This window comes from Pelobates fuscus, chromosome 7, assembly GCF_036172605.1.
Source record: "Pelobates fuscus isolate aPelFus1 chromosome 7, aPelFus1.pri, whole genome shotgun sequence".
NCBI classification, from domain to species: domain Eukaryota; kingdom Metazoa; phylum Chordata; class Amphibia; order Anura; family Pelobatidae; genus Pelobates; species Pelobates fuscus.
The window spans coordinates 142,669,958-142,697,284 of record NC_086323.1 but is presented as its reverse complement, the minus strand read 5'-3'; the positions used below and the strand labels follow the sequence as shown (position 1 = coordinate 142,697,284).

At 44.8% G+C, this 27,327-nt stretch overlaps 1 protein-coding gene across 1 annotated transcript in view; it reads right to left on the bottom strand.

Moving 5' to 3' along the window:
* CAMK1 (calcium/calmodulin dependent protein kinase I) overlaps positions 1 to 27,327 on the bottom strand; it is a 130,181-nt gene that overhangs the window by 78,732 nt on the left and 24,122 nt on the right. The window contains exon 2 of the mRNA XM_063426734.1: positions 24,469 to 24,605. Coding sequence (XP_063282804.1) covers positions 24,469 to 24,554 — 86 coding nt within the window. The 5' untranslated portion in view covers positions 24,555 to 24,605. The remainder of the gene's footprint in view (positions 1 to 24,468; positions 24,606 to 27,327) is intronic.

The following is a 27,327-nucleotide window of genomic DNA, read 5'->3' as shown; positions in this document are numbered from 1 at the left end:
CCAGTGACAGTCACTCAGACAGCCACTAGAGCGGCTTCCTAGTCAAGTGCTGCACCTATGTTGAACATCTCCACGCTCTGCATGGAGGTGCTGAATACTGAACGCTGCAGTGCATCTCTATGAGGAGATGCGGATTGGTGCAGTGAAGCACAGCGTTTTGCCACACATGCGCAATAGCCTCTCAATGCTTTCCTATGGGAATTAAATTGGCGTTGACTGAGATCATCCAGTTGTAAGCCAAAGTGAAGAGCACACTCTTGTTACTTCAAAATGAGCAAGAAATTTTTTTTTTTACTGCTGTGCAATAGCATACATTCACAATTTCAGTCCAATTACGAAACTTTCCTTAATATGTCAAGGCAGTTGGACTGAAACATTGATTATATGCAAATGCACGTCTGCTTACAATAAATCCGCCTTTTTGTTTATTTTGAAGCCCTATGAGTGCTTTCTTTCACATTTGAGTGGTAGTTTTCAGTTTTAAGTTGTTGTTTTTTTTCCGCTTTCATATCTGCACACTATGCTGGCACACTGCATTACGGGACTGGTACAGAATATTTTTCCAGGGCTGCTTTTCATTTCCAGTCCGGCCCTGGTTTGCCCCCACCTTCCCCAGGTCGTCTCTTCGTTGATGACAAGATTCCGGCATTCATCGGCTAAGAGTGTCAGCTGACTGCTCTCAAAAAATGGCATACTGCAAAATAAATAAAATAATAAAAAAAAACTCTACAGATCTGACACTAGCCAGCCCAGAACTCTAGTTCGGTGCTGGTGTAGGACACCCCATTACACGGACTGCTGGCATCCTAGGAGTTAGTTGCAGTATTCGCAGCATTTCACTGAAGTAGTCATGGTGCCTTGAGTAACTTTAGGATACAGTTTCATATCCAAAGGGGTTTAGCAGGAGTCAGTGTGCTCAAACTACTGTATCAAGGATTATGGCAAAAACCCAGCAACAGATCAGACAAATTTAGACATTTGTTTGTTGCGGTGCATACAATTTAAAAGGACACTATAGGCACCCAGATCGCTTCAGCTCACTGAAGTGGTCTGAATACACGGTCCCCATTTCAACTGGTGCTGCACTGTACAACACTGCAGTTCCAGAAAAACTGCAATGCTTACATTGCAGCACTAAGTCTGTCTCCAGTGTCAGCTACTTCCAGGTGGATAGTATTGATTCAATGCTTTCCTATGGAGAGGGTTAAAGAGTGCGCGGCATGTGCATTAGCGGTCACTCGTCGAGAAAGGCGGTGCCGTGACCCAGCGCCGAGTAACATCTGTGCTGAGATCAGGTAAGAAAATATTGGGATGGGAAAGGGATGCCAGGATTACAGCTTTGTATTCCTGACACTATAGTATCCCTTTAAGGAACAGATTATGGCTGTTGAGTTATTCTATTTTTTACCACAGGCATGTTAAGGGTGATTAAGAAATCTCTCCAATTCTTACCAAAATAAATACCAAATGTAAAGCACGTGTCCTCGTTGAATATTATGGCTGGTAGCAGCTTTAAAACAGATGAAAGATAAACCCGAAAACATGTTGGGGCAGTAAAGTCAGAATGTTAGCAGCCAGCAAATGGCATCTTTTTGTAATGAGCATTTGGAAAAGAAAATGAGAAAGAATCTGTTTTTGAGATCAGGATAAACTGTTTTAAACTGTTAAGTAAATGTTTGGAGTCTCAACAGAAGCAGCGTTACTGCATGAACTTATGACGCCACGGATGGCTTGACAGTCACAGACGAGAATTCTAGTTACTACTGGTGTCAAGTAGTAGATCCTGCAATAAATCATAGTACATGGTAAAAAATTGAAGATTTTTTTTGCGAGTTGGGAATATGATATACGGGGTTTTTTTTCAACAGCGAACTCAAATATTAATTCAAATCTTGATCACCTATAAATGTTTACTAAGATCCTTAACCCCTTAAGGACAGAGCTTCAGAAGCTTGACTTACGCTTAATGACACAAGCAATTTTTGCATTTTCTTGCTGTTTGCGTTCAACTGCAATTTGCATCTCTCTCATTTATTGCACCGACACATATTATATACTGTTTTTTAAAGGACAGAAAGGGCTATAATTTGATATAACATATAAATATATAAATGCTTACTTATTATAAAAAAAATACAGAAAAATGCAAAAAAAAATGAAAAATATTGTTTTTTTTACAGTTTTTGCAATCATAATGTGTGCATAATTAGTGCAGGTTAAGGAAAGTAATTAAAAATAAATTCATTTATTTGTTCTGATTTACAGAATATATAATGTGTCTGGGATTTTAAGTTTTTTTTGGTAGTTACAGGTCACAAAGCACAAGGAGTAAAATACAATTTTAATATGGAGCGATTTTAGAATTTGGTATGTTTGTCTTGTAAGCCTAATAGCCATAAAATAAAACAAAATTGCCACACAAAAGTATATATTTATATAAAGTAGACATCACAGGCTATTTACCTAAGGTTGTTTTGACACTTTCTACGTAGCCATTTTACCGCCAACCTCTGCTAAATATTGGAGTAAAATTGTGTTTTTGGGGGGTTTTCGCACACAAACGTATAACAAAGAACTTCTCATGTGTATTTTGTAAAGTTGTTGTGTGCTATTCCTGTACAAAGTTTTATTATGTGTTCAGTTACTTCTGCTGAGTACAACGGTACCCCCATTGTATGTCTTTGGCACTATTTTGTGAAGCTACAGTGCCATATAGGAGACCTGTCCTTTTCAGTATTCACAGTAGAATTTTGAGAGACGGATATAATGAGCCTATGCTTCCATTTGGGGTATTATAACAGTTTGACTGTTCAAAAACCCCCACAAAGGCCTACCATTTGTAAAAGTAGACACTCCAGGGTATCTCATAAGGTGCATATTGTGCCTTAACATGCCCCCATTTATTCACCAATATATGCCAAAGTATGTGGTAAAAAATAATTTTGTGCATTTTTTGACATACGGATTGCATTTTTGCTGGGCATTTTGTATATTTCATATGTGCCACTAAGTTCAAAACCTCCAAATTATGCTCAGCTAAGTCTTCTGAGTAAAAGGACACCCCCATTGTATGTCTATGGCACTATTTCGTGAAGCTACAGTGCCATACAGGAGACCTGTCCTTTTCAGTATTCACAGTAGAATTTTGAGAGACGGATTTAATGAGCCTATGCTTCCATTTGGGGTATTATAACAGTTTGACTGTTCAAAAAAAACCACAAAGGCCTACCATTTGTAAAAGTAGACACTCCAGGGTATATCATAAGGTGCATATTGTGCCTTAGCATGCCCCCATTTATTCACCAATATATGCCAAAGTATGTGGTAAAAAATAATTTTGTGCATTTTTTGACATACGGATTGCATTTTTGCTGGGCATTTTGTATATTTCATATGTGCCACTAAGTTCAAAACCTCCAAATTATGCTCAGCTAAGTCTTCTGAGTAAAAAGACATCCCCAATGAATGTCTTTGGCACTATTTTGTGAAGCTACAGTGGCATATTGGAGACCAAGCCATATCAGTTTTTACAGAACTTTGAATTTTGACGCTGGACCTATGTGCAATTTCCAAGCATCTTCGTAAGTTTTAAATTCAAACTACCCCACAAAGGCCTACCATTTCTTAAAGTAGACACCCCAGGGTATTTCAAAAGGCATATTTTGAACCTTAGCGTGGGATAATTTTTCCGCTAGCTTGTACCAGGTGTAGTGGTAATAAGCGTTTTTTCTGCCTTTTTGACACACAAAGTGAGTTTGCACAGTATATTTAGCAAACCTTATGTGTACCACCACTCTATAATCAGGGCCGGATTAACATAGGGGCTGATGGAGCTGCAGCTCCAGGCCCAGGCCCATGGAATAGGCCCATTGAAAAAAAAAAAAAAAAAAAAAATTTTTTTTTTACATTTTTTTTTTTTTTTTTACACACACTACTCTTAGGTTTGCCACCTGACTGGTATTTTACTGGCACAGCCGGTATTTGAGACTGCCTGGCCGTGCCGGTATTGCAGTAATACTGGCAATACAAATGCAGGTATTTTTCTCAGAATAAGTGGAGATTACTCTGCAATACCAGCACCGGCCAGTAGGGGTCACTGTGTGTGGAGAGAGGCAGGGATAGGAAGTTACAGCATATCCCCATAGACATATAATACCTAGACGCCGCATTGACCTCGGGGGGCCATGAAATGCGGGCACCCGGTGTGGTATTATATGTCTATATATTAGGACTTCTGTCCCTAATTTTTTTAATTTACTTTGCCTTAGTGACAAATCTCACTTTAGTAAATAGTGATGTGATTGTTTGATTTCTCCTATTCTCTTTATGCTATCTCCATGCGGACTTCAAAGTGCAAAAGACAGAGCTCACAATAATAAAGAGTTGTAGATATCTACATTTTATTTTGCACAGTTCCAAAATCCATATTAGTTAAAAATAGGTGAAAAGTAAATACATTACAAATCAGGCAAAGATCCAGTCCCAGTTTAAAACATGTATATTAAGATGATAGATTGTGGGGTTAGTTCACTAAACTTATAATTTTAGCAAACCTAAATCCAAATGCAACGCATAGTTTCAATCTGGAAATTCAAATAATTTCAATGTATTGAGTAAACTTAGTCGATAACGTAAATAACCACAGAGGTCTTAAAGCAGCAAATGTCAGTTAATTTTATTTAATATCCCAGGATTAAACATCATGCTACTGGATCTATACACCCTCCAGGTGGATTTTAAGACTAACCATGTTTACTTTGAGGACCTTGCTCTGCAGATCATAGACATATATATTCTATATATGTCTATGCTACAGATCACACTGTGACCGATCCAAGATGGCGGCCCTGCAGCTCATCAGCGCTAATAGGAAGTAGCAGTCAATGCGGCGTCTAGTATTTTATGTCCATGCATATCCCTGCCTCTCTGTACTACTCACTGATCTGTGGGGACCAGCAACACAGCACAGAGTCCAGAAAGCAGCTCTGCAGCTCAGATAAGTGAGGGACGGGGGGGAAAGGCAGCAGGGACACATGGGGACACTGAGACACTAGGGGACACATGTGGACACTGAGACACATGTGGACACTGAGACACTAGGGAACATATGGGGACACTGAGACACTAGGAGACACATGGGGACACAGACACTAGGACACATGGGGACACAGACACTGGGAGACCTGGGAACACTGAGACACTTGGGGACACTGAGACACATGGGGATGCTGAGACACATGGGGACGCTGTTTCTCCCAGTGTCCCCCATCCAGTGTCTCAGTGTCCCCAAGTTTCCCAGTGTCTGTGTCCCATGTCTCTGTGTGCCTAGTGTCACCATGTCTAAGTCCACAACTGTCCCCATGTCTCCCAGTGTCCCCAAGTGTCTGTCTCCCAGCCAGTGTCCCCTAGTCTCCCAGTGTCCCATAGTCTCCCAGTGTCCCATAGTCTCCCAGTGTCCCATAGTCTCCCAGTGTCTGTGTTCCCATGTCTCTGTGTCCCTAGTGTCTTAGTGTCCCCAAATGTTTCAATGTCCCCATGTCTCCCAGTGTCTGTGTCCCTAGTGTCTGTGTCCCCATTTCTCCCAGTTTCCCTAAATGTCTGTGTCCCCATGTCTCCCAGTGTCCCCGGGTCTCTCAGTGTCCCCGGGTCTCTCAGTGTCCCCATGTCTCTCAGTGTCCCCATGTCTCTCAGTGTCCTAGTGACATGGGGACCCACTGAGAAACTGGGATAAATTGGGACACTGAGACACTGGGAGACTAGGGGACTGGGCGACATGGGGAAACTGACACTGTGATACATAGGGACACTGAGAGACTTGCGAGACTGAGACACTGGGAGCAATCCATCTATACAGCAGAATCAAACTGTGAGTAGTTTGTTGGTGATTTTACAGAATTTTCTCTGATGTCACTCCTTGTGATTATACAAAGGATTAAGGCTGGTATTTTGTTCCAAGAAAGGTGGCAACCTTAACTACTCTTCACATACTCTTGCTTAAAGTAGCACTATAGGGTCAGGAACGCAATCATGTATTTCTGACCCAATTATGTTAAAACCACCACCCTGCCCCCTTCTTGCCTCCCTAAGTATAGTAAAATATAACTTGTATTCAAGTCTGCAGCTGCTAGCTCTGCCTCTGAACTGACTGTCTGCTGACATCATCAGAAGTGGTGGTCTGAGCAAATTACAATACTTCCCCATAGGATTGTCTGAGACTGTCAACTAGGCAGATCAGGGGCAGAGCCAGCACAAGTCATAGCCCTGGCCAATCAGCATCTCCACATAAAGATAAATTTAATCAATGCATCTCTATGAGGAAAGTTCAGTGTCTGCATGCCGAGGGTGGAAACACTGAATGGCAGTGCTGCACACTAGGCAGTACTGCCCCAGGAAGCACCTCTACCTGCCATCTAAGGAGTGGCCAGTGGAGTTATTTTCTCTGAAAAGACAGTGTTTACTGCAAAAGGCCTGAATGGAATGATTCTACTAACCAGAACAAATACAATAAGCTGTAGTTGTTCTGGTGACTATAGTGTCCCTTTAAGTTTGGAAGCTTAAGAGGGATGTGTGGGAACAAAACTTGTGTGGACTGGCTGACAATACAATTAGTTTAGGTAATGCAGACATTGGTCTCTCTAACACTTTGGCATGTCCCCATTCATCTACACTCACTACATACACCTTTTCTCTGTCTCAGACTATATACCAGGAACTTCTGCCTGCTAGTAAGAAGGTAAGGAGACAAGTGGACCAGCGAGTGCTAGGGGACAGTCCTTAGAAAGCATTGAGTGAGCGCATCATTAGACGCATTTATGTTAAGCTCAGGGTGCTGCCTGCATAGTATGCCCTTAGTTGGACAGCCTGCATGATTAGCGGGCAGCCTGACATGCATTCATGTCAGGCTGTCCTTCAAATTCTTTGGACAGACATGCCCCCTTTTTGGGCATGTCCTCGCCTTTTGGCAGGTCTGGTCACGTGATTCGCACCAGTGGCCACCCTTTTACCCTGCCCATTGACTGCCTGCTTCACTGGACACTGCTGTTAAGGGTTATGGATTTAATTGAAAGATGAAAGATATAAATTAGAGAGAGATTAGCATAGAGTATGTGTTTTCTTATAGCTGCATCCTATGAGTTTCCCTCCAGCACCATCTCCATCAGATACATGACGCTTGGGAGGTATGATTGTTTTAATGTTTTTGGTCAATAAGATTCCGTAATTAGGCCCATCATAATTGTCAGCACCAGGCCCAGTGTGCTCTTAATCCGGCCCTGTCTATAATACTTTATATGTTGCTCAGCTATGTCGACTGAGTACAAAAATACCCCCGTATGTACCTTTGCCAGGTATATGTGGACATCGGAGGGGCACATTTGGGACACAGCCATTCCATTTTTTTTCAAACTTTACATTTTTACGCTGTGCCCATGTCCCATTTTAGAGTATTTTACCAGGCTATATAATCCAAATACTCCATAAAGCCATACCATTTCTTAAAGAAGACATCCCAGGGTATTTCAAAAGGCATATTTTGAAAATTAGTGTGGGATAATTTTTCCGCTAGCTTGTACCAGGTGTAGTGGTAATGAGCGTTATTAAATGTATTTTTTTACTTTTTAAAACTTTTTTTACTTTTTAAAACTATTTTTTAAACTTTTGTTTTGCTTATTCATTTTTTTAAAGTTTCCTAAACTTTCGTAAAACTTTTTTTTACAGATTTAACATTTTTCTAAGCTTTTTCTTTTACCGTTAACCCCTAACTAGCAGTAAGCAGCACTAACAGTAAATTCCCCATTTTCCCATAACTCCCACCCACCCCAGCTAGCAAAATATTGAATTATACAATATTTAAATTAGTTAATTAAATTAATTTACCCCCTGAGGGTTAAAAAATAAATAAAAGTTAATCGTCAGGGGTTAAAAAAAAATTAGATCACAGTATAATACTGTGATCTGTATTTTGATCACTGTAGGCAGTGATAGACTGGCAGGCAAGGGGTTAATTTTTATTTGGACTGGGTAAAGGGTTTATTTTTTTTTTTTTTTTTTACTTAAACGTTATTAAAACTTTTTTTTTACTTAATTTTTTAACTTTTTAAAGCTTATTTTAAAACTTTTTTTAACGTTAACCCCTAGTTAGCCTAACACTAAATCCCCCAATTCCCCACTAACTTCCACCCTCCCCAGCTAGCTAAATTTATAATTTTAAAATATTTAAATTAATTAATAAAATAAATGTAACCCCTGAGGGTTAAAAAAAAAAAGAATTAACCCTGAGGGGTTAAAAAAAAAAATCAGATCATATTAAAATGTAATCCCTGCCAATTGATCACTGTAGTCAGTGATCAATTGGCAGGGAAGGGGTTAATTTTTTATTAATATGGGTAAAGGGGGGGGTGGGATTTTAATTTAACTTTTTTTTTTAACAGCAGGGGGCAGGATCACTGAAGATCCGTCTCCCTGCACTTCACACTGAACCCGGAAGTGCAGGGAGGCGGAGGTGAGTATAGAGAGCACATGTGCCCGCTCTGGCATGCTGTCAGAGCGGGCACATGTACTCTGACAGCCCGATCCGGTGCTCCCGGTCTGCCTCTAATGCAGAGGCAGACCGGAGCACCATTAACCCCACGATCGCCGCGATTGCGGCGATCTGGGGTTAATTTTACCGCGTGACGGACGAGGTCCGTCACCCGTCGTTAAGGGCATCCCCAGGATGACGGACCTCGTCCGTCACCCGTCGTGAAGGGGTTAAAGGGACACTATAGGCAACAAAATAACTTTAGCTTAAAGGGATCCTACAGTGCCAGTAAACAAATCCGTTTTCCTGGAACTATAGGGTTAATAGGTCACCCCCTCCCGTGGGACTGAAGGGGTTAAAACCCCTTACCTAAATACAGCCCTCGGCACTGAGTCAGGCTCCGCCCATGCTTACCCCCCCAGTCAGCAATCTAATGTGCATGCGCGGCAATGACCGCATGCGCATTAGACCTCCCCAAAGGAAAGCATTATTCAATGCTTTCCTATGGGAAAAATCTGGTGCTGGAGGTTCGTGAGGGCAGACTTAGAGCTGCAATGTAAACATTGCAATTCTCTGGAACTGCGATGTTAAACATTGCAGCACTAAGTGCAAAAGGGTCACAGCACCCAGACTACTTCAATTAGCTGAAGTGGTCTGGGTGCCTACAGTGTCCTTTTAATTAAGCAGTTTTGGTGTACAGATCATGTCTGTGCAGTCTAACTGCTCAATTTTTGCCATTTAGGAGTGAAATCACTTGTGTGTAGGTAGCGGTTACGTGTGGTGCGACACAATACATCACCCCCATTCAAACCCATAACCCAATCAAAACTAGGAAACATAAATGTGTGGTATAAAAAAGGCCACAGCTTTTATTTATAATTTATCAAACATATTTATAAAACCAACCATAAATAAAACAAGGTATAAGCATTATTTAACTTGAACTAGTCCTTGCCAACCGTACCACCAACCCTCTAGGGTACACGCCCTACCGAGGCATCAGCCCTCCCCCCTCGTCCATGATACCTGGCCTTCACCTTGGCCTTCCAATACCACATGCCAACCCCTGGCCACCATTCCTGGCACAGAGGGCACGCGCAAATACCCAAACCTTTCCCGAGGTTAGGGGAGGGGGCCCGACCCAGCATCCTTCTTTTTCTTGTACTCCTCTTCCCAATTGGTTCGGCAAGGACCATACCCGCCGGCTGTGACAAGATATTGAACACCTACAGAGAAAGGAAACAAAAACAGCAAAAAGGGGAGGGAGGGAGGGAGATTGTCACCTTGCCGTTATTTTAAGATGGCTGAGGTGAAGGGGACAAAATGTCCGTTATTTATACAGCCCCACCCAAACCCTTAACCTAAATGCCACACCCATTTTACACCCACACCCACCACACCCACACATGCCTCCTATCCGGCTAGCTTTCAGCCCGCCTCCTCTGGGCCTTGTGTGTAGGTAGCGGTTACGTGTGGTGCGACACAATACATCACCCCCATTCAAACCCATAACCCAATCAAAACTAGGAAACATAAATGTGTGGTATAAAAAAGGCCACAGCTTTTATTTATAATTTATCAAACATATTTATAAAACCAACCATAAATAAAACAAGGTATAAGCATTATTTAACTTGAACTAGTCCTTGCCAACCGTACCACCAACCCTCTAGGGTACACGCCCTACCGAGGCATCAGCCCTCCCCCCTCGTCCATGATACCTGGCCTTCACCTTGGCCTTCCAATACCACATGCCAACCCCTGGCCACCATTCCTGGCACAGAGGGCACGCGCAAATACCCAAACCTTTCCCGAGGTTAGGGGAGGGGGCCCGACCCAGCATCCTTCTTTTTCTTGTACTCCTCTTCCCAATTGGTTCGGCAAGGACCATACCCGCCACTAGCCCCGCTGCATTTACGCCTAAATCAGCGGGCGCGACCCCCAAGCAACGCCATGGCCTGCTCCAACGCATCCTGCAGCTCTAGGTTAAACAAGTCCAAACCGACATCAGTGAGATGGACCCCATCCGGGCGGAAAAAGATAGCCGCCTCCCGCTCAAAAGTACGGTGTCGAACTGCCAAGCCCCCGATACCTAGCACAAACTTGGAAACCCGCTTATTAATCTTTATGCGACAGCGCTCCATAGCACCCTGATCGCGTGCGCACTTCCAATAGTTCCTGGAAACTATTCCTGACCATATTAAGCAAATTTTTGGAAAAAGTACTCGCAAGCGCGCCAAGTCTCGCCTGATCAGCTCCCCTAAGCCCCACGCGGGCAGCGAACCTAAATCGTTCCCTCCCAGATGCACCACCAAGATATCCGGGATTCCTAATAACGTGGATAACTGCACGACCTCAGGCAACAGCTGACCCCATTTCATGCCCCGGAACCCGAACCACCAGACCTCCGCCAGCTCCCGAGGTATTCCAAGCCTTGTCCCACCCGGGCGAACCCCAGCCCGCAGGTGGGCCCAGTAGATGTAGGAATGACCGATTATCCAGATCCGTCGGCCGGGCCCTGTGGAGAAAACACAAGGGGAATACCGATCAACCGAGTGGGCCGAACATAGGACCGAAACCTCCCCGATTCCCATCTACCAATCCTTTGAATGGCCTGGTCCGAGAAACCTAAACGAGAGGCTTCCGTAGCGGCCCCAATCCGAAAAGAGTGACCCCCAAAGTCTGTGCTCGAAATACCCAGATGTTCGAGTGCCAGACGGAAAACCCGGAGAAATTGGAAGCGAGAAAGAAAAGACCCATCCCCATGGATTAACAATGGGCCTACAACATCCGGGCGACACAGAAGGTAAGATTGAAAAGCTGCGACGGGACAGACAGCCGAGCCGGGAATGGCGCGAAGGGACACCCATGCCCCCCTACCAAAAATGTCAGTTTTCGACTTTCGCACCAAAAAACGCACCGTATCATCCACGACCGACACATCATGGAACAACAAGCCGCCTGGAATCCGCTTGCTAGGGCTCACAAGTTCCCCAATCCGCAGAGCACCAAAGAAGGCGAAAGAGAAAGCCACCCGAAACAAACGCGCTTCGAAATCGGACAAACAGACCCTGGATAAGACCGACGCGATACCAAGTAGCAGTGCGCCAGAAACCGGTCTCCTGGAATCCCGAGGCTGCGGACCTCTACGCCAGCCACGCATAGCGAGCCGGACCATGAAATCTTTGGTCACATCCGGCACGCGAGTCAGGTTGAACCAGAAGCTCAGACCCGATAGCTTCCCTGCTACCGTGGCTGGGGAACAACCACTAGCCTCCCAAAACCAGAGCAACCGTAAAACCCCCTGAACCCTCTCCGCAGATGAAGAAAACCCACCTTGGTCCTGCTCCAGAGCGACCCAGTCACCCCATGCCTTACCGTACCGGGCCCAAGTAGCATCCGACACTGAAGACCGAATCCATTCCCTTATTCGCTCAGGCCAAGGGACCATAGCTCTCTGGGACAGGGAAGGCCCATCGTATCTGCTTCGGGCGCGATCTGACGAAACACCTGCCATTGGAAACGAGAAAGGGCGTCAGCCGTGGTATTCTCTACACCGGGAATATGCACAGCGCGACATGTAACGTTCAAAGACAGGCAACGCAGAACCAAGCTCCGCAGGAGCCTGACCACCGGAGGAGAGGAGGCTGTCAACCGATTAATGGCCTGGACAACGCCCAAATTGTCACAGTGGAACACGACACGCCTGTCCTTGATCTCCGGCCCCCAAAGATGGAGAGCCACCACAATGGGAAAAAGCTCCAAGAACGCCATGTTCTTGGTCAGGCCCGAGTCGAACCACGATCTTGGCCAAGGTTCTGCGCACCATTGTTTTCCCATGATAGCCCCAAAACCCGACGAACCCGCGGCATCCGTAAACAGGTGCAGCTCTGAGTTTGCTACCTCGGGCTGCTGCCAGTAAGACCTACCATTGTACTCTTCCAGAAAGACCGCCCAAACCGCTAAATCCTCCCTGAGCGGTTTGGTCAGGCGGACGAAGTGGAACGGCTTCAGTATCCCTGACGTGGCAGCCGCCAGGCGTCGGTTAAATACTCTACCCATGGGCATAATCCGACAGGCAAAGTTTAATTTGCCCAACAAGGACTGAAGTCGTTGCAGCGTGATCTTCCGCAAGGAGCTCGCCTCCTGGACCACCCCACGTAGATCAGCCAACTTGTCCAACGGAAGCCGACATTCCCCGACGACCGAATCAATCTCGATCCCGAGGAAGCACAAGCACGTGGAAGGGCCAATCGTTTTGTCAGGTGCCAGCGGCACGCCGAACATACAGGCCACATCCGACACTGCTTGTAAGATCTGGGAGCATATCGGGGAATGCGCGGGGCCCACACACAGAAAGTCATCTAAGTAGTGAAGCAGGGAATCGTAACCGGACTCCATTCTCACTACCCATTCTAGAAAAGAGCTGAAGCATTCAAAATAGAAACAGGATATTGCACAACCCATGGGGAGACACATATCCACGTAATAATGACCTTCAAATGCACATCCCAAGAGATGATGACACTCTGGGTGAACTGGTAGGAGGCGAAAAGCAGACTCGATATCAGTTTTTGCCATGAGTGCCCCGGGGCCAGCGGCCCTGACTATGCCCACAGCAGCGTCAAAGGACGCATAGGAAACGCGGCATAATTCAGCTGCAATGTCATCGTTTACCGAGCACCCATGAGGGTGCGACAGGTGATGAATCAGCCGGAACTTTCCCGGTTCCCGTTTGGGCACCACGCCCAACGGTGAAACCCTTAGATCGGGGAGTGGCGAATCCCGAAATGGGCCCGCCATTCGGCCCAGCGCCACTTCCTTCGACAGTTTTTCCCTGACCACCCCTGGATATTCAGAAACAGATCTCAGGTTTCTGCAAAAACCGGAGACCTGCCGAGGCCGGTGAGGGATCCAAAACCCCTGCCCAAATCCCTCCAGCAATAAGGCAGCCGCCTTCTTATTCTTATAACGATTTAGCCATGGGCGCATCGCGTCGACGTCCACCGGCGTCTTCGCTCTTAGCGCCCACGGAGTCCCCTTTGTCGCCAGTTTTGGCTCGTTTGAAGCATTTCGAAGCGGGGTGGGACCCACCGCACCCCGAACACTCATGCTTGAAGCGACAACTAGACCCGAATTTGCATTGGCCATCGTTATATTGCCAACAGCAGCCTGTTTTACGTTGCCCGGCCGACGCTGCGGTTGAAGAACCCGCGCCGGCCCCCCCAAGAAAGGACGACAGGCCCCCTTGATGTGAGGCTGGGCGGGTCATGATAGCTAACCACAAGCCAATGTCCATTTGATCCCAGCCCATGGAAGGCCGAACCGCTAAACGTTGGCGGAACTGCTCATCATACCGCCACCAACCTAAACCGCCGTACACCCGACAAGCGGTCCATATGACGTCCTGGTAGCAGAATAGGGAAGAACATTTGGCGGGAGTCTTCTCACCTATCACGCTGGCTAAGATCGAAAAGGCTCGGATCCAGTTTCCGAAAGTTTTCGGAATCTTCCGGTACCGAAACTTTTCTTTGTCCTTTTCGGACTCTTTAGCGTCAGCGTCAACCCGGGGAAGATCTTCCATAGGGAGGAGAGAAAAAATTTCAACAAATTCCCCCTTGTCTATTTTGGCGCGCAATTCCAGCGTGAGATGGAGGCCCAGAGGACCTGACCAGCACATGTACGCCGCACCGTGCGCAGCCGGAGCAACCCCCAAACCCGAGAGAGCAGCGGCGTCCCCGGCCGTGCCCACTGCAGTTTCCGGCGTCACCGGCAGTAACGCCGAGGTTGAGGGGATGGGGGCCTGTGTCATATTAGCGGGCATTGGCGCCGCGACTGCAGAAGGATCAGACCCTGCGGAACCTGCCCAACCCGCCCGAAGTTGGTTATCTAACGCCACCGGGGGGGAAGCCCCGGGGCGATAACCCCGCTCAAGGGTTAGCAAAACCTGCTTCATAGCCTGGAGTACAGAACCCAATTCTTGCACTTCCCCTGCGCCAGCGCCCCCCAAACCCGACCCCGTTATACCGGAGTACTCACCTGCAGGAGCTGAATTGGCAGGTAGTAGCGGGACTTCACCATGCCCACCAGGCTGCAACGGCCCCAAGGGAACTGCGACCGCAGGAAGCACTGCACCAGTCACAGCATCAGGGAACCGACTTGTCAGCCGACCAGGGGTGACCTGTGAAGACAGGACAGGTGAAAAAGAACCCTGCCCACCCAACCCAGGTAACTGGGGACCCGCAGAAGTGGTAAAGACTGTGTGTGAAACTGGCATGGCAGAAAGAGCCCCAGAGGGGGCAGCATGGACCGTGGGTAATGGCGGGGCAGATGCAGAGGGCATCAGACCCATAGGGAGGGGGCCAAGGGGGGTAGGATGGGTAGGAGATAGTGTTGGAAGAGCTTGATGGGCGGCTGAGGATGATGAGAATGCAGGATGAACGGATGAGGTTGATGGGAGTGCATGCTGTCCGGCTGAGGATGATGGGAGTGCATGCTGGCCGGATGAAGCTGATGGAAGTGCCTGTTGAACGGATGAGGCTGATGGGAGTGTGGTAGTGGCCGGGCCAGGGGAGACAGAGCGGGGAGGATGAGAAGGGGGGGGGCTGTGCCCACGAGTAGCCGGACCTGGCTCCATACCCCGACCCCCCGAACCCCCCAACCCCCTACTGGTTGCCCTGCCGCCTCGCGGCCTACTCACCACTCCTGAAGAAGAGCCGGCCGCCGACCTCACTTGCTCGCGCTCCGCCTGGGATCCACCATGAGCCGAGCGCCTGTCAGGTGCTCGGGTTGTCGCCATCGTTGTGCTGGAAAGTGATCTCGCGGACGACCTCCTGGAGGCCCGCGAGATCACAGGAGCAGGAACCGGCGCGGGATGGCCATCACCTCCCCGAGAAGCGGCAGCCGCACGGGTAGCTCTAGACCGCCTCGGGGAGGAGGCGACAGGCTGCACTGACACGCTGCCGCCCGCGGCCGCGGGGGACCTGGCGCGCGGGCCGGCAACGGGGCTCCTGCTCCTACCCCTCACCCGACCCTCCCGCGAGGGGCTATAACGGGTAGGAGGACGCGCCCGGCGGCGCGGAGTACCCTGGCTGCCGACAGAGGGAGCAGCTACCAGGGAGGCACCCTGCAGCCTTACCAGCTGGGCCTGCAGGTGCCGGCCACCGTCCTGGAGGGCCTCAGCCCGAAGAGCAGCAAGGATTCCGTCAATATCCATGCTTCTGGCCGTGGGGTAAGCAAAAGCAACACAATGATAGGAAACAGGGGGAGAGATTGTCACCTTGCCGTTATTTTAAGATGGCTGAGGTGAAGGGGACAAAATGTCCGTTATTTATACAGCCCCACCCAAACCCTTAACCTAAATGCCACACCCATTTTACACCCACACCCACCACACCCACACATGCCTCCTATCCGGCTAGCTTTCAGCCCGCCTCCTCTGGGCCTTGTGTGTCGGTTTATGCAGCCCTAGCCACACCTCCCCTGTCTGACTCACACAGAGAACATAAAAAAAAGGGTTTAATTTCCAGTCAGATGTTAACTTGCTTTATAAGGTAAAGCTCTGTAAATTTAATCACTTTAATCAGGAGGCTCCTGCAGGGTCTAGAAAGCCATTATCTGAGCAGGTAAGAAATTCTAAGTTAAGCAGAATTTGCAATAAAGGAAGTGTAAACATTAGATGACTCTTTACATGAAGTACTTAGGAATTCTGTGTAAGACACATGCAGGGAAGTGTGCCTAGGGCTTCATAAACAAAGTGATTTAACTCTTAAATGGCAGAGAATTGAGCAGTGAAACAGCAGGGGTATGCTCTATACTGCTACTATAGTGTCCCTTTAATAGTAGATTCGCTCTTTCCCTAGCATTCTAGATAGTAACAATGAAGTGGCTTCTAGCACGGGAACGTGAGATGTCATAATTCTGTGATTACAAGAATTCAAGATTTGTGTATTTAGAACAAAACAGTGTATTCACACAAACTATGTATAAGCACATTTACACACATAGGGAGTTTTACATGGAGCTCTGGGATACAACCATACATACACAATATATTACTGAAAGTTGTATTGCTTTGGAGATCTGAGGTATGCACTCTATAGTATGGAGAATTTAAGGGTTGTGGGGCTCTTGATGCATGCCACACATTGTGTGTTTTAGTGTAACTCTCTGTAAATAAATCATGCAATTATGACACTCAACCTTTTTGTATCTCTTGTCCTAACATGTAGGGGGTAGTTATCTGAGATTCATTAATCTGTCAGCTTTAGCAATGAAAAGCTCACAAATCAGAAACAGGTTAATCACATTATTCATCAGCACAAATACAAACAGAAAGAATAAGTCAAGTGAATGCTGGGAGTTTTTTTTGTGCGCGCGTGCGTGCGTGTTTACCTACACGAATATTGCTAGAGAAACATGCTGCTGGTTTTCAACTATTAGAAATCAATATGGAGCTACACATAGTACAGTGAAAAGAAATAAGCTCCTGAGAGTTCTGACTTCAATAATACCAACATAGCTCGCTGCAGTGGTTATGGTACCAGGAATACACTGGTGCCCTCCCAGTGTAAATAGTCACACAATTTAATAATGGCTTCACAATTTACGTGGGTACCGACGTTGCTGCCTCTCTTGATGCTGGAAGCTCTTGCAAGGAGCTGCCATTAGCTCCATTGAGCCAAGCCCGGGCATGCAGGTTTGGAACATTTGCTGGGATGCTCAGGCAGTCAGTGCAGCCCTCTGTGACAGGAGCTTCCGCCAGCTTGGAGGCAGTGGCAGTTGCCCAGCGAATCGCCGTTAAGTTGTCAAACTGTTCTTTAAAGGTTTAATTACTTACTCTGGGAGGGCCTCTGCTGCCACTGTGAATAAATGATGTTTAAAGTTGAACGAAAATGATGTAGCCATGGTAAAATGGAAGCTTCTGCTTTAACATGATCATAGAAGAATGGTTTACATTGCTGGGTGAAAAGTACAGTTACACTGCACCCAACTTTATTCATTAAGATGATGTGGTCTGGGTGCCTATTGTGTCCCTTTAAAAACAGTATTTATTTATTTTTGGAAATGGCAACATTTACACTGTTAGCACATTAAATATTGTTTCAGTGCATATTATATATACAGTATATCACGTTTTATATCAGCACTCCACTTGTTATGTATGGTTTTTATTACATAAAATAAGATGACTCATTCAAAGTCAAGTGCACGTAGTTATCACAATATTAGATCAAGTTTCCTTCAGTTGATAAAATAACTTCGCGTTTAATCCACGTTTATAAATTCATTTTCTGACGCTTATCCAAGTTTCATTGGCCAACCATAAAAATAACAAGCAAAGCCTCCAGTGACTCATGATTCATGAAAGCTGGTCTCAACTATGCGCTGGCAATTAGAGAGGAAACAAAATAAAAATCTTAGTTTGTGGCTTAATGTTTTACAAACTTGGCACCGAATGCAGACTTGGGAAAACTAGGAGAAAGAATTAGACTGTATCCCAAAATCCCACACAATACCTACACTGCTTATGTAAAATTTCAGGGATAGGTTCTATGACCAGAGAGAAAATTATTAAAAAGAACACTATACCACTAGGAATGCTATAATGCCCCTGTCTATAGGTATATATGGTCGACACCCAGTGGCGTACACACAACCCATGAGGCCGCGGTGCGAAAACTGATCCGTGGGCCCCCCCGCGCGGGCCAGGGCCGCAACACCTGGCGGCAGGGCCAGGAGAAGAGGCTGGCCACATTGGCATACATACCGGGTTGCAGGGCGGCCGTGCCCCATGGTGGGCCAGGCCCGGTCGCAGCCACGACCCTGGTATGTACGCCACTGTCCACATCCAATTTTTCCCCATTCTAATTTATAAAATAAACAAGGTTTCACGCTCTTTTTTTTTTTTGCACCTAAACTGCTCAGCGCTGCTCACCTCTCCTCCTCCTGCAACATCTTTAATTAGGCATGGCCTCCTCTGGTGATGGTCCAATCCAATGCTCCTCAGAGAAGCATTGGGGACCTGATGCATACGCTGTGCACGCATCCATGTGTCACGCACACATTTAAGTTCCCCTATAGGAAAGGAGTGAGTTCAATGCTTTCCTATGAGCTTCTGTCAGGTACGTTTCCTTTTTAGCAATTAGAAACTACCGATTGTCTTAGTGCGTCAGCTGACCACTCTAAGCCAATCAGCGGCACCCATGCCCGTCAGCACTCGCGATTCCTGAAACAAATATTCAAAAGCCAGGTGCCACCTAGAGAATCTGCAGATCGGCGCTGGAGGCACACTGAGGTTAAACAGCTCTTCAACCCTTAAGGAAAGAGTGCACCCGGGAACCTTCGTGCACGATAACCATTTAAGTAGTTATGGTGCCTGGAGTCATCCACCGTTTATTGCTAAACCCTTTTCTATCACACATCAAGAAAAAAAAAAAAAAAAATCACACTGAAGTGGTTATGGTGCCAGGAGTGAACTGCTCCCCCAATGTAAGTAGTCAAACTGTTTACTAATGGTTTGATTTTTTTTTACCCAAGGTCTGCTTAGTGCCAGTCTCTTCCTTTATGTAGAACTACAAGCTCCTGTATGGAGCTTGTTGGTTATCCTGGGCTAAACCCTGCCACACATGGCCAGTTCATTAGCGGACAGCATTGGCTAATCACCCTCAGCTAACAAGCTTAGGGACCTTTCGGCTCTGATAGAGGAGGTGAGAGATGACCAGTGGACCCACAGGTACCACAGATACACTAATCAATAGTCATAAACCTATTGGTCACAACTTTATAAGTGATCCATCCATATGCTATGCCATAAGTTTTCATTTATATGCTGTTTAATTTTGATCAATAATTTATCTTTTAGTGTTTTTTATTGCTTATAATTCTAGTCGGTCCTATTAGGTTATATTTTAGTTTTCTGTCCTATAAAAGGTATTTTATTTTTATTTTTATCTTTATCTTTATTTATTTAGAAATTACTTTTTAGCTCCTGGAGACATTCGCTTTTTTTTTTTTTTTTTTTATAAAATCTGTTTATTAAGGCATAATAATCAGGGGAGAATTGGCTCGCAGGCCAGACAAAGAGACAACATTTCCGAAATATGGCAAAGCGAGCATAAGATTTTCGATAACCAATATAATACAATTTAAACAGGACTAATACAATTAAACGTTTTAAGATCTGGAGTTCTGAGTATTGATCAATTGACGAGTCCCGTGCTTCCCTTCCGCTAGGTGTGGGTGCAGGGAACGAGCATCATCTTAGAGTGCCTTAGTAATGTATGTGTGTATGTGTCAGGATCGGGTCAGGGATCCAACACGCAGAGTACAAAGAGTAGCAGATACGTATACCGGTCCTTAGAATGGCCGGACTTAACGTATAACTACAATAGAATGGTCAGAGACAAGCCGAGGTCGAGGGAACGAGACGACAGGTAAGCGAGAGACAAGCCGGGTCAAGGATAACAGAAAGACAGGAGAGTAAATACCAAAGCCGGGTCAGAACCAAAAGGCAAGAGAATAACAAAGCACTGTGTGACTAGGCGGACTAGAACCACGACAGGGCAATGAGTAAATGAGAGAGCCACTGTTAAGTATCCTGGCTAGGGAGAGAAGACACGCCTCCGGCGAGTCCTGATTCGTCTCCCGAGATTTGAGTGACAGGACGTTCCGGGTTGGCGTCATGACGTCGACCTCCGGTCCTCCTGCTATAAAAGGAAGTGACTCCCTCGCGGCCGGCGTTAGCAAGACCGAGTGAACCGCGAGGGGCCGAGGAGACATGCCGTCCGGACGGATAAACTTCTAAGTCTCTACCTCTCTCAGAGGTAGAGGCTTCAGGTACCCTGACAGTATGTATGAGTGTTTACTCATAGCGTGCTGCTGCTTTTGGTTGGACATAGTCTATATCCGGGGCCCACCCGTGGAGAACAGGGTTAAATGTATCAGATGAACAGTCACCACCTTAGAGGATAGGGATCAGGTCAAATAATATAGTAAAGGAAAATGAGACCAGCGAGTCTCGAAGGTAGCTTCATGTAAAGTCGGGCCAGCGAGAATTGGGTGGTAGGTTACGGCCGATGACCCCATCGAGTCGTCTATATATGTGGTAGTGTCAAGAGTGGGATCCTATCTACGTTCCGGGGTGCGCGTGTAAGGAACTAGCATCTATTCAATGGTGCTTAGGTACCCCGAACTGATTAAGTTAAGTTATAGGCCCATCACTCAACACTCCCACGTCTCGAAGCCTCCACCCAATGTGTTCACGTGCAGGACCTATGGTAGGGACCCAAGTCCTAATGCGGGCGCCGACCCTTCCCCCGCGACAATCATCCATAGCAGAGCTTGAGATATGTTCACTAGCCACCTCCACCTCGTTGAATCACCCACATATAGTGGGGTCACCTGATCGTCTATGTCATGGGTGGTCGTCTCTATTGTGCGTGTATGTTGGGAGCACCCCAGTCCAGGAATCAAGGCGTCGGTGATATGAAGTGGGTCTTGTCCAGGTTGTTAAGCGTCCAGTGCAGCATGAGTCCCTGAAGGCAGCACCGATAGAGACATTTACTTTTTAGTGTCTATTTTTCTTCTATACTCTGTAGGATTTGGTGAAATCCTTTCTTTCCAGTTTTAGAGCTAAAGTGTATACTGTTCTTATTCTCCCTTATTTTTCTGCTATTTTCATATTTCTATATATTTTAATATTGCTAATACCAGATCATTGCATTTGCTACCACAGATAAGTTGCCTGTTAGCAAATGGTTTGACTGTTTGGGGAAGCGCCAATGCACTCGGCACCATAACCACTACAGTGTGCTGTACTGGCTATAATGCTTAGAGTATTCCTTTAACATACGTATACTAGATGTTACAGGCAGTCAGCTGAACAAAGGGAGTAGCACATGTAATGTAGCAAGTGAGTTCAGTTTTGCCTCTAGTTAATTTTGGACTAAAACGACCATAATTCTTTCTATTCAACTTTATTCACCTTGAATTTATGATGAATTCCCGACATTTCACACTGGTGAATAACCATGACAGTGTACACTAAGACTATTTGGAGGATTAAATGAGGCCCTGTTTATAATGAACAATGGAATTGCAAATTTAACTAAGCAAATTGAAAGAAAAAAAAATTTATAAAAAAAATGTTTCAACTCATCTATTTTCTTACTTCTTACTTGCTAATTACTAAAAGTTAGTTAGTCTGTTGCACTCCAGCTGTTGAACCGCAAATTCATTTGGCAGAGCAGGGTCCAATGCTCGCCCACTGCTCCCTGGGGTATGGAAGAAACAGGGTTGCGTCATCCTGAATTTGGGACATTTCCGATTCCAGCATTTCCAGTTCTGAAGCTCTTGGACATGCTACAATTTCTTTATATTGTAAAAACTGTTCCATTTCCTTCACAACGAACATTTAAAATTAGTTACCATCTCTAAATTTTATTCTATTATTGTAAAAAGTGTTAGATTTTCTATAAAAACCACAGAATTTTTGGTTCATTGATTTTCCTACGAGTCCACTAAACCGCCTACAGATATTCCAATATTATGTAACCATGGCACCACGGATACAGAAAACGCAATTTACCAAGATGCTCACACAAAGAAAGGGATAATATAAAGATTAAAAATATGTCACAATCGGATTTGAACTTCTGCTATTGTTTCCATTTTTTTTTTTTTTTTTTTTTTTTTTTAAACAAAACAAGCACGCGATCTCAAATCACACATTCCCTTACAAACTTTCCACTATCTTTAAACAGCTGCACATGCAACCGGGCAGGAAGTAGGACAAATCATTGAAGGAGATCCTGTCGCCACAGTTCTGCCTTTGGTGTCTTCCTAGAAAAGCTTGATTTAAGAAAAATCACCAACATTTCTAGACATGACAGTCTTCAAGGAGTTACACTGTGACTTCCCCCAAACTCTGCAGGACGCTATAACATTATTTATAGGAAACAGCTGTGCTCCTCATATATACAGTAGAGAGAGAAAACCACAGTAATCTAAACACATACGATTTAAGAAAAATAGAAGGAAAGAAAAAGCCACACAGTAGGGTCTGATGATCCGCAAAGTTTGACCGCTTATCAGACAACAGGACATTTCAAGATAACAGCATCATATGTCTCAAACTTCCTCATTTCAAAAACGAACGTTCTGGTTCATATTGATATACATAAAATGAAACAAATGTGCCAGAACTTCACTCTTGGTTTCCCAAAATATATGGGCACAACAGGGTGAACATGATCATACAGCTAGCTGCACTGCCAACACAACCCATTAACGTGTTCCACCTAAGTGGTATATACCCAAAATCATGTTTTATAACATGGACTGATCCTTTGATTAATCAAAGGCTCTGCAGGGAGTGAGATTCTACACTTACGATGCCTGGATGTCTAGTTCCAATGTAAACTAGCTTACTTCAGCCATATGGCATGTACCTCCTACTTGAGGAGTTGATTTTGTTAATATGTTAAAGGATCACTATAAGGTCAGGAACACAAACAGTAGGGTGCGTTCGTGACCCCTAGTAACACTTCTAGTAACAGTCACTCAGACGGCCTATAGAGTGCATCCTGGGTCAGTGCTGCACAGTACGCAGCACCTATGTTTAGCGTCTCCACGCTCTGCATGGAGGTGCTAGATGTTCCCCATAGAAATGCATTGATTCAATGCAGCTCTGTGATGGGACGCTGATTGGTGCAGCATGGCGTTTTGCCACACACGCCAATAGCCTCCCAATGCTTTCCTAGGATTCCTAGATTGATGATCGCAGTCAGGGAAGGGCGTGGGGGGGGGGGGGGGGGAAATCCGCCTTCCCTTGTGATTGGAGGAGGAAGGGTCACCTAAACACACACTGACACAAACACACACATTCACTCACTAATATTCACTGTCACTGCAATAATGACACACATTAAGGGGACCACCCAGCCTCCCTACATGGCGTTTTAGTGGTTAGGCTTTCCCGGGGGTCGAGTGGGGCTTCAGTCATTTCCCTGCTCTGCTCCATAGAGCGCTCTTTAGTGATGCCAGGGCCGGAATGACATCATATTCCGGCTCCCAGCATTACTGGAGGGCGCGCGAGGGAGCAGGGTGGGTAGGGGAGGGAGGGAGATTACAGCTCCCTTGCGTGCCTGCCTTAATCCTCCAGGAGCCTCCCACCCGTGCACACTCCCCACTCTATCCCCAAGCAGGATGAACGACCGCCCACAAGCCTACTCCCTCTTTAGCAGGCTAACCGCACGCACATGCTCTGAGTCGGCCGTCTGCCTCCACTCAAAGACAGCTGACCACCTCAGGGGCTGAATGGGCCAACAAATCCCAGGAGCCAGGACAAAATATCCTGGTCGCCATGGCGACATGGCATTTGTCGAACCCTGCCCAAAACATAACATATGCAATGCTGCAGAAAGGGGGGTGGGGAAGTTGGCACATCACATATCTTTTATTGTCCAGTAGTGCTGCCAAAATAAGCAATTTTCACAAACAAACACACACTATAAAAAAAAAAAAAAAAAAACCACCGTTTAGAAAAATTGTAATCAATAAATGATAACAGCATTGCAACGTAAATAACAGTAAAACCAACACTGTTGGCTTTCCTAACGGGATATCATCAAACCTGTATTATAATCTATTTGCTTAGGGAGGTGGTAACCATCTGATGTGCAAATGATTAAAGTTATACAACTGTGACAACATCCAGCCTTCCAAATACAGAATGCTAAATTCTGTTCAAACAAAGAGGTGCGGTCAATATATTGAAAGACCATATGCTAACCAGTGTGTATATAAAATAGTTTGTCTCAATACAATCAAACTGTAGGAAAGAATTTGCCCAGAAGCACATTATTACATTCTTTAGCAGAGACCTGAATGCTGGTCTAATAACCAACACGAAAACAAGCCCAAAACTTTCCTCACTTCAGCATACTCACGTTCCCAACACATCACGAAAATTATAAGTATCTCTTATGTCTTCAGCCCTCTTCTTCCAGCTTGGCCCATCATCTCCAAGAGGCATCTTGCAAGGTATTCCTTACACTTTTTGGAAAGATGTAATAGGACTTCAAACCTATATAAATTAATAATGAAAAAATAAATGGCACATAAGTTGGATATTTGTAGGAAAGAGTCTACATTTTTCTCTTAAAAAAAAAAAAAAAAGGTTTTTTAAAAATGTACATAAAAGACAAAACACAGCTATTAATGGCGTAATCTATTCCATATACATATATATATACACACACACACACACACACTTGTTCTACATTGTTAGATTCCTGCCTTCAGAAAAAGTGCATTTCATGTAAATTAGCATGCATTTCAAGTCATACCCAACTCATCTCACTTAAACACTTCTGTCTATCCGAGGTGAGGCGGAGACCTACATTTAAAAAAAAAAAAAAAAAAAGGCTATATGCCAACGCTTTACCGTTTACAAAATAACTATGACATTGCTCTAGCATGCAACATCAACAAAAATAAATAAATAATAAAGACAGGATTATATAATGTGCTTCTGTATTTTGTCCCTTTAATGGAAAATCTAATCCAATTAGGTAGGTTTTGGTTTTCTGTTTCCAAACTGCATGTTCAACATATACAACAAAAAAATAAATAAATAAAACCACATTGATGCACACATATATACATAGATAATAAAAAAAAAAAAAAAAAAGAAAAACCACAACCCTCAATTAGATTATATATATATATATATATATATATATATATATATATATATATATATATATATATATATATATATATATATATATATATATACACACATACACACACATACACACACATCACACATAAGGATGTCTAACACTTTGTTATTAATATATTCAGTGCAAAAAAAAAAAAAAAACAACTTTAAAAACTATATATAATATATAATAATAATAATAAAATAAATCAACCTTCAGATCTTGGAGAATAAATTCGCTGTCTCTAAAGGTAATTTTCTCCAGAACTGTACTTCTCCTAGAGGTTCTGATTCTAACTGATAAATTGCCCCTCCTAGTAAATAATATATTAAGGCATTGCAGGAACACGTTTAGTTCAGAGGTATTCAGCTAACGATCACACAAAACCGTATACTCCAAGACTGAAGCTGCTCACCGTGAAGTGGATATTGCTTTGAGAGAGTCTTTAACAATATTTACTTCCATGTTTGCATTGCCTACAAAACAAGTTCAGCAAGTTTCTTCACGTCTGGCTTTCACATTTCACAGGAAAACTATAAAAAGACACTATCTTCACCAGTTCTGATCAACCCATACCCACAGTAGTTCTTAAAGACACACACACTGTGACTGGCAGATATTAAAAACAATTATTAGACCAAGGTCCAAATTACAATGTAAGGATTTTCAGCTACGTACCAAAAACGGTAAACTTCACTGTGCCTTTAAAATGGCTCATCATAAAAGCTTAAAAGTAGCAGATACCTTAACATGGCAGGACGCAAACATAAAATAGGTTCTAATTTGATTGTGGTCATACATTGTTCCCCAAGATGCAAACTAGGTCCTTTGTCAAATCGCTCATTCAAGCTTCAATTACAATCCACCTGATACATTATACTTTCAGTTTATCAGCTCCTGATAAGCCTTTTATCAAATTATAAAAAAAAAAATAAAAAAAACACACTACATTGGTACAAGAGAGGTTTAACACCTGCCCCATGTCCCCATGCTGCGAGTGTGGGCATGTCCACTGGCAGCTCCTAGTCATTGGGTACAGGATCAAATTAAAATAAATGAGTGCGGGTGGGAAAATGCTTCCGGGCTTAACTGGTGGTCAGCAGATGGATGGTCGAATTGTAATATTGCCCCCCTATCCCTCACCTATGCACAGCAGTAGGGGGCTCTAAAAAGATTAATAGAGAATATTCTCAAATAAGGGAGACTTGACCATCATTGCACGCCGATTGGTTGGCTTACAAACTAAAATAAAATGGGCACAAATGGAAAAAAAACAAATAGATTCCTGATGCAACTTGGCTCGGAAGTCCTTGGGGGCGGGGTAAATGTGGTGGCGATAAGTCTCCCCATTGAAACCACTTACATCATTCCAGATTCAGAAAAGTTGGGAGGCCTGTGTACATGTATGTATCTCCCCGCTTCTTGGTTCCACCTATGATCTACACCAGGTTGACAATTTTGCTTGGAATCTAGGAGCCAGACCAGGTTTTTCAATGTAAACAAAAATGCAATTCTTAACAAGGACACTATAGTAACCAGAACTACTACAGATTAATGTAGTTGTTCTAGTATATATAGCCTGTCCCTGTGCACTTTTCAATGTAAACCCTGCCTTTCAGAGAAAAGGAAGTATTTATATTGTTGCATAGCAACACTTAGTGGCAATCACTCAGACGGCCTCTAGAGTGCATCCTTGGCCACTGTTGCACAGCACCTACGTTTAACGTCTCCATGGAGTCACTGAACGTTCCCCATAGAGAGATGCATTGATGCAATGCATCTCTATGAGGAGATGTTGATTGACGCACATGTGCAATAGCCTCCCAATGCTTTCCTATGGGAAAGCATTGGATTGGCTGAAATAATCAAGAATGATGATCGCAGTCAAGGAGGCAAGGCCAGCTTCGGCTAGACCAGCACAGTGTGGTAAAAAACCCTTTCCCATGTGATTGGAGGGGGACCAGTCATCTAAACACACACACACACACACACACACACACCCCAAGCTCCCTACCTTTGGGAGAGCTGGAGTGGTTTGGCTTTACCTGTGGTCTAGTGAGGCTTCGGTCATCTACCTGCTCT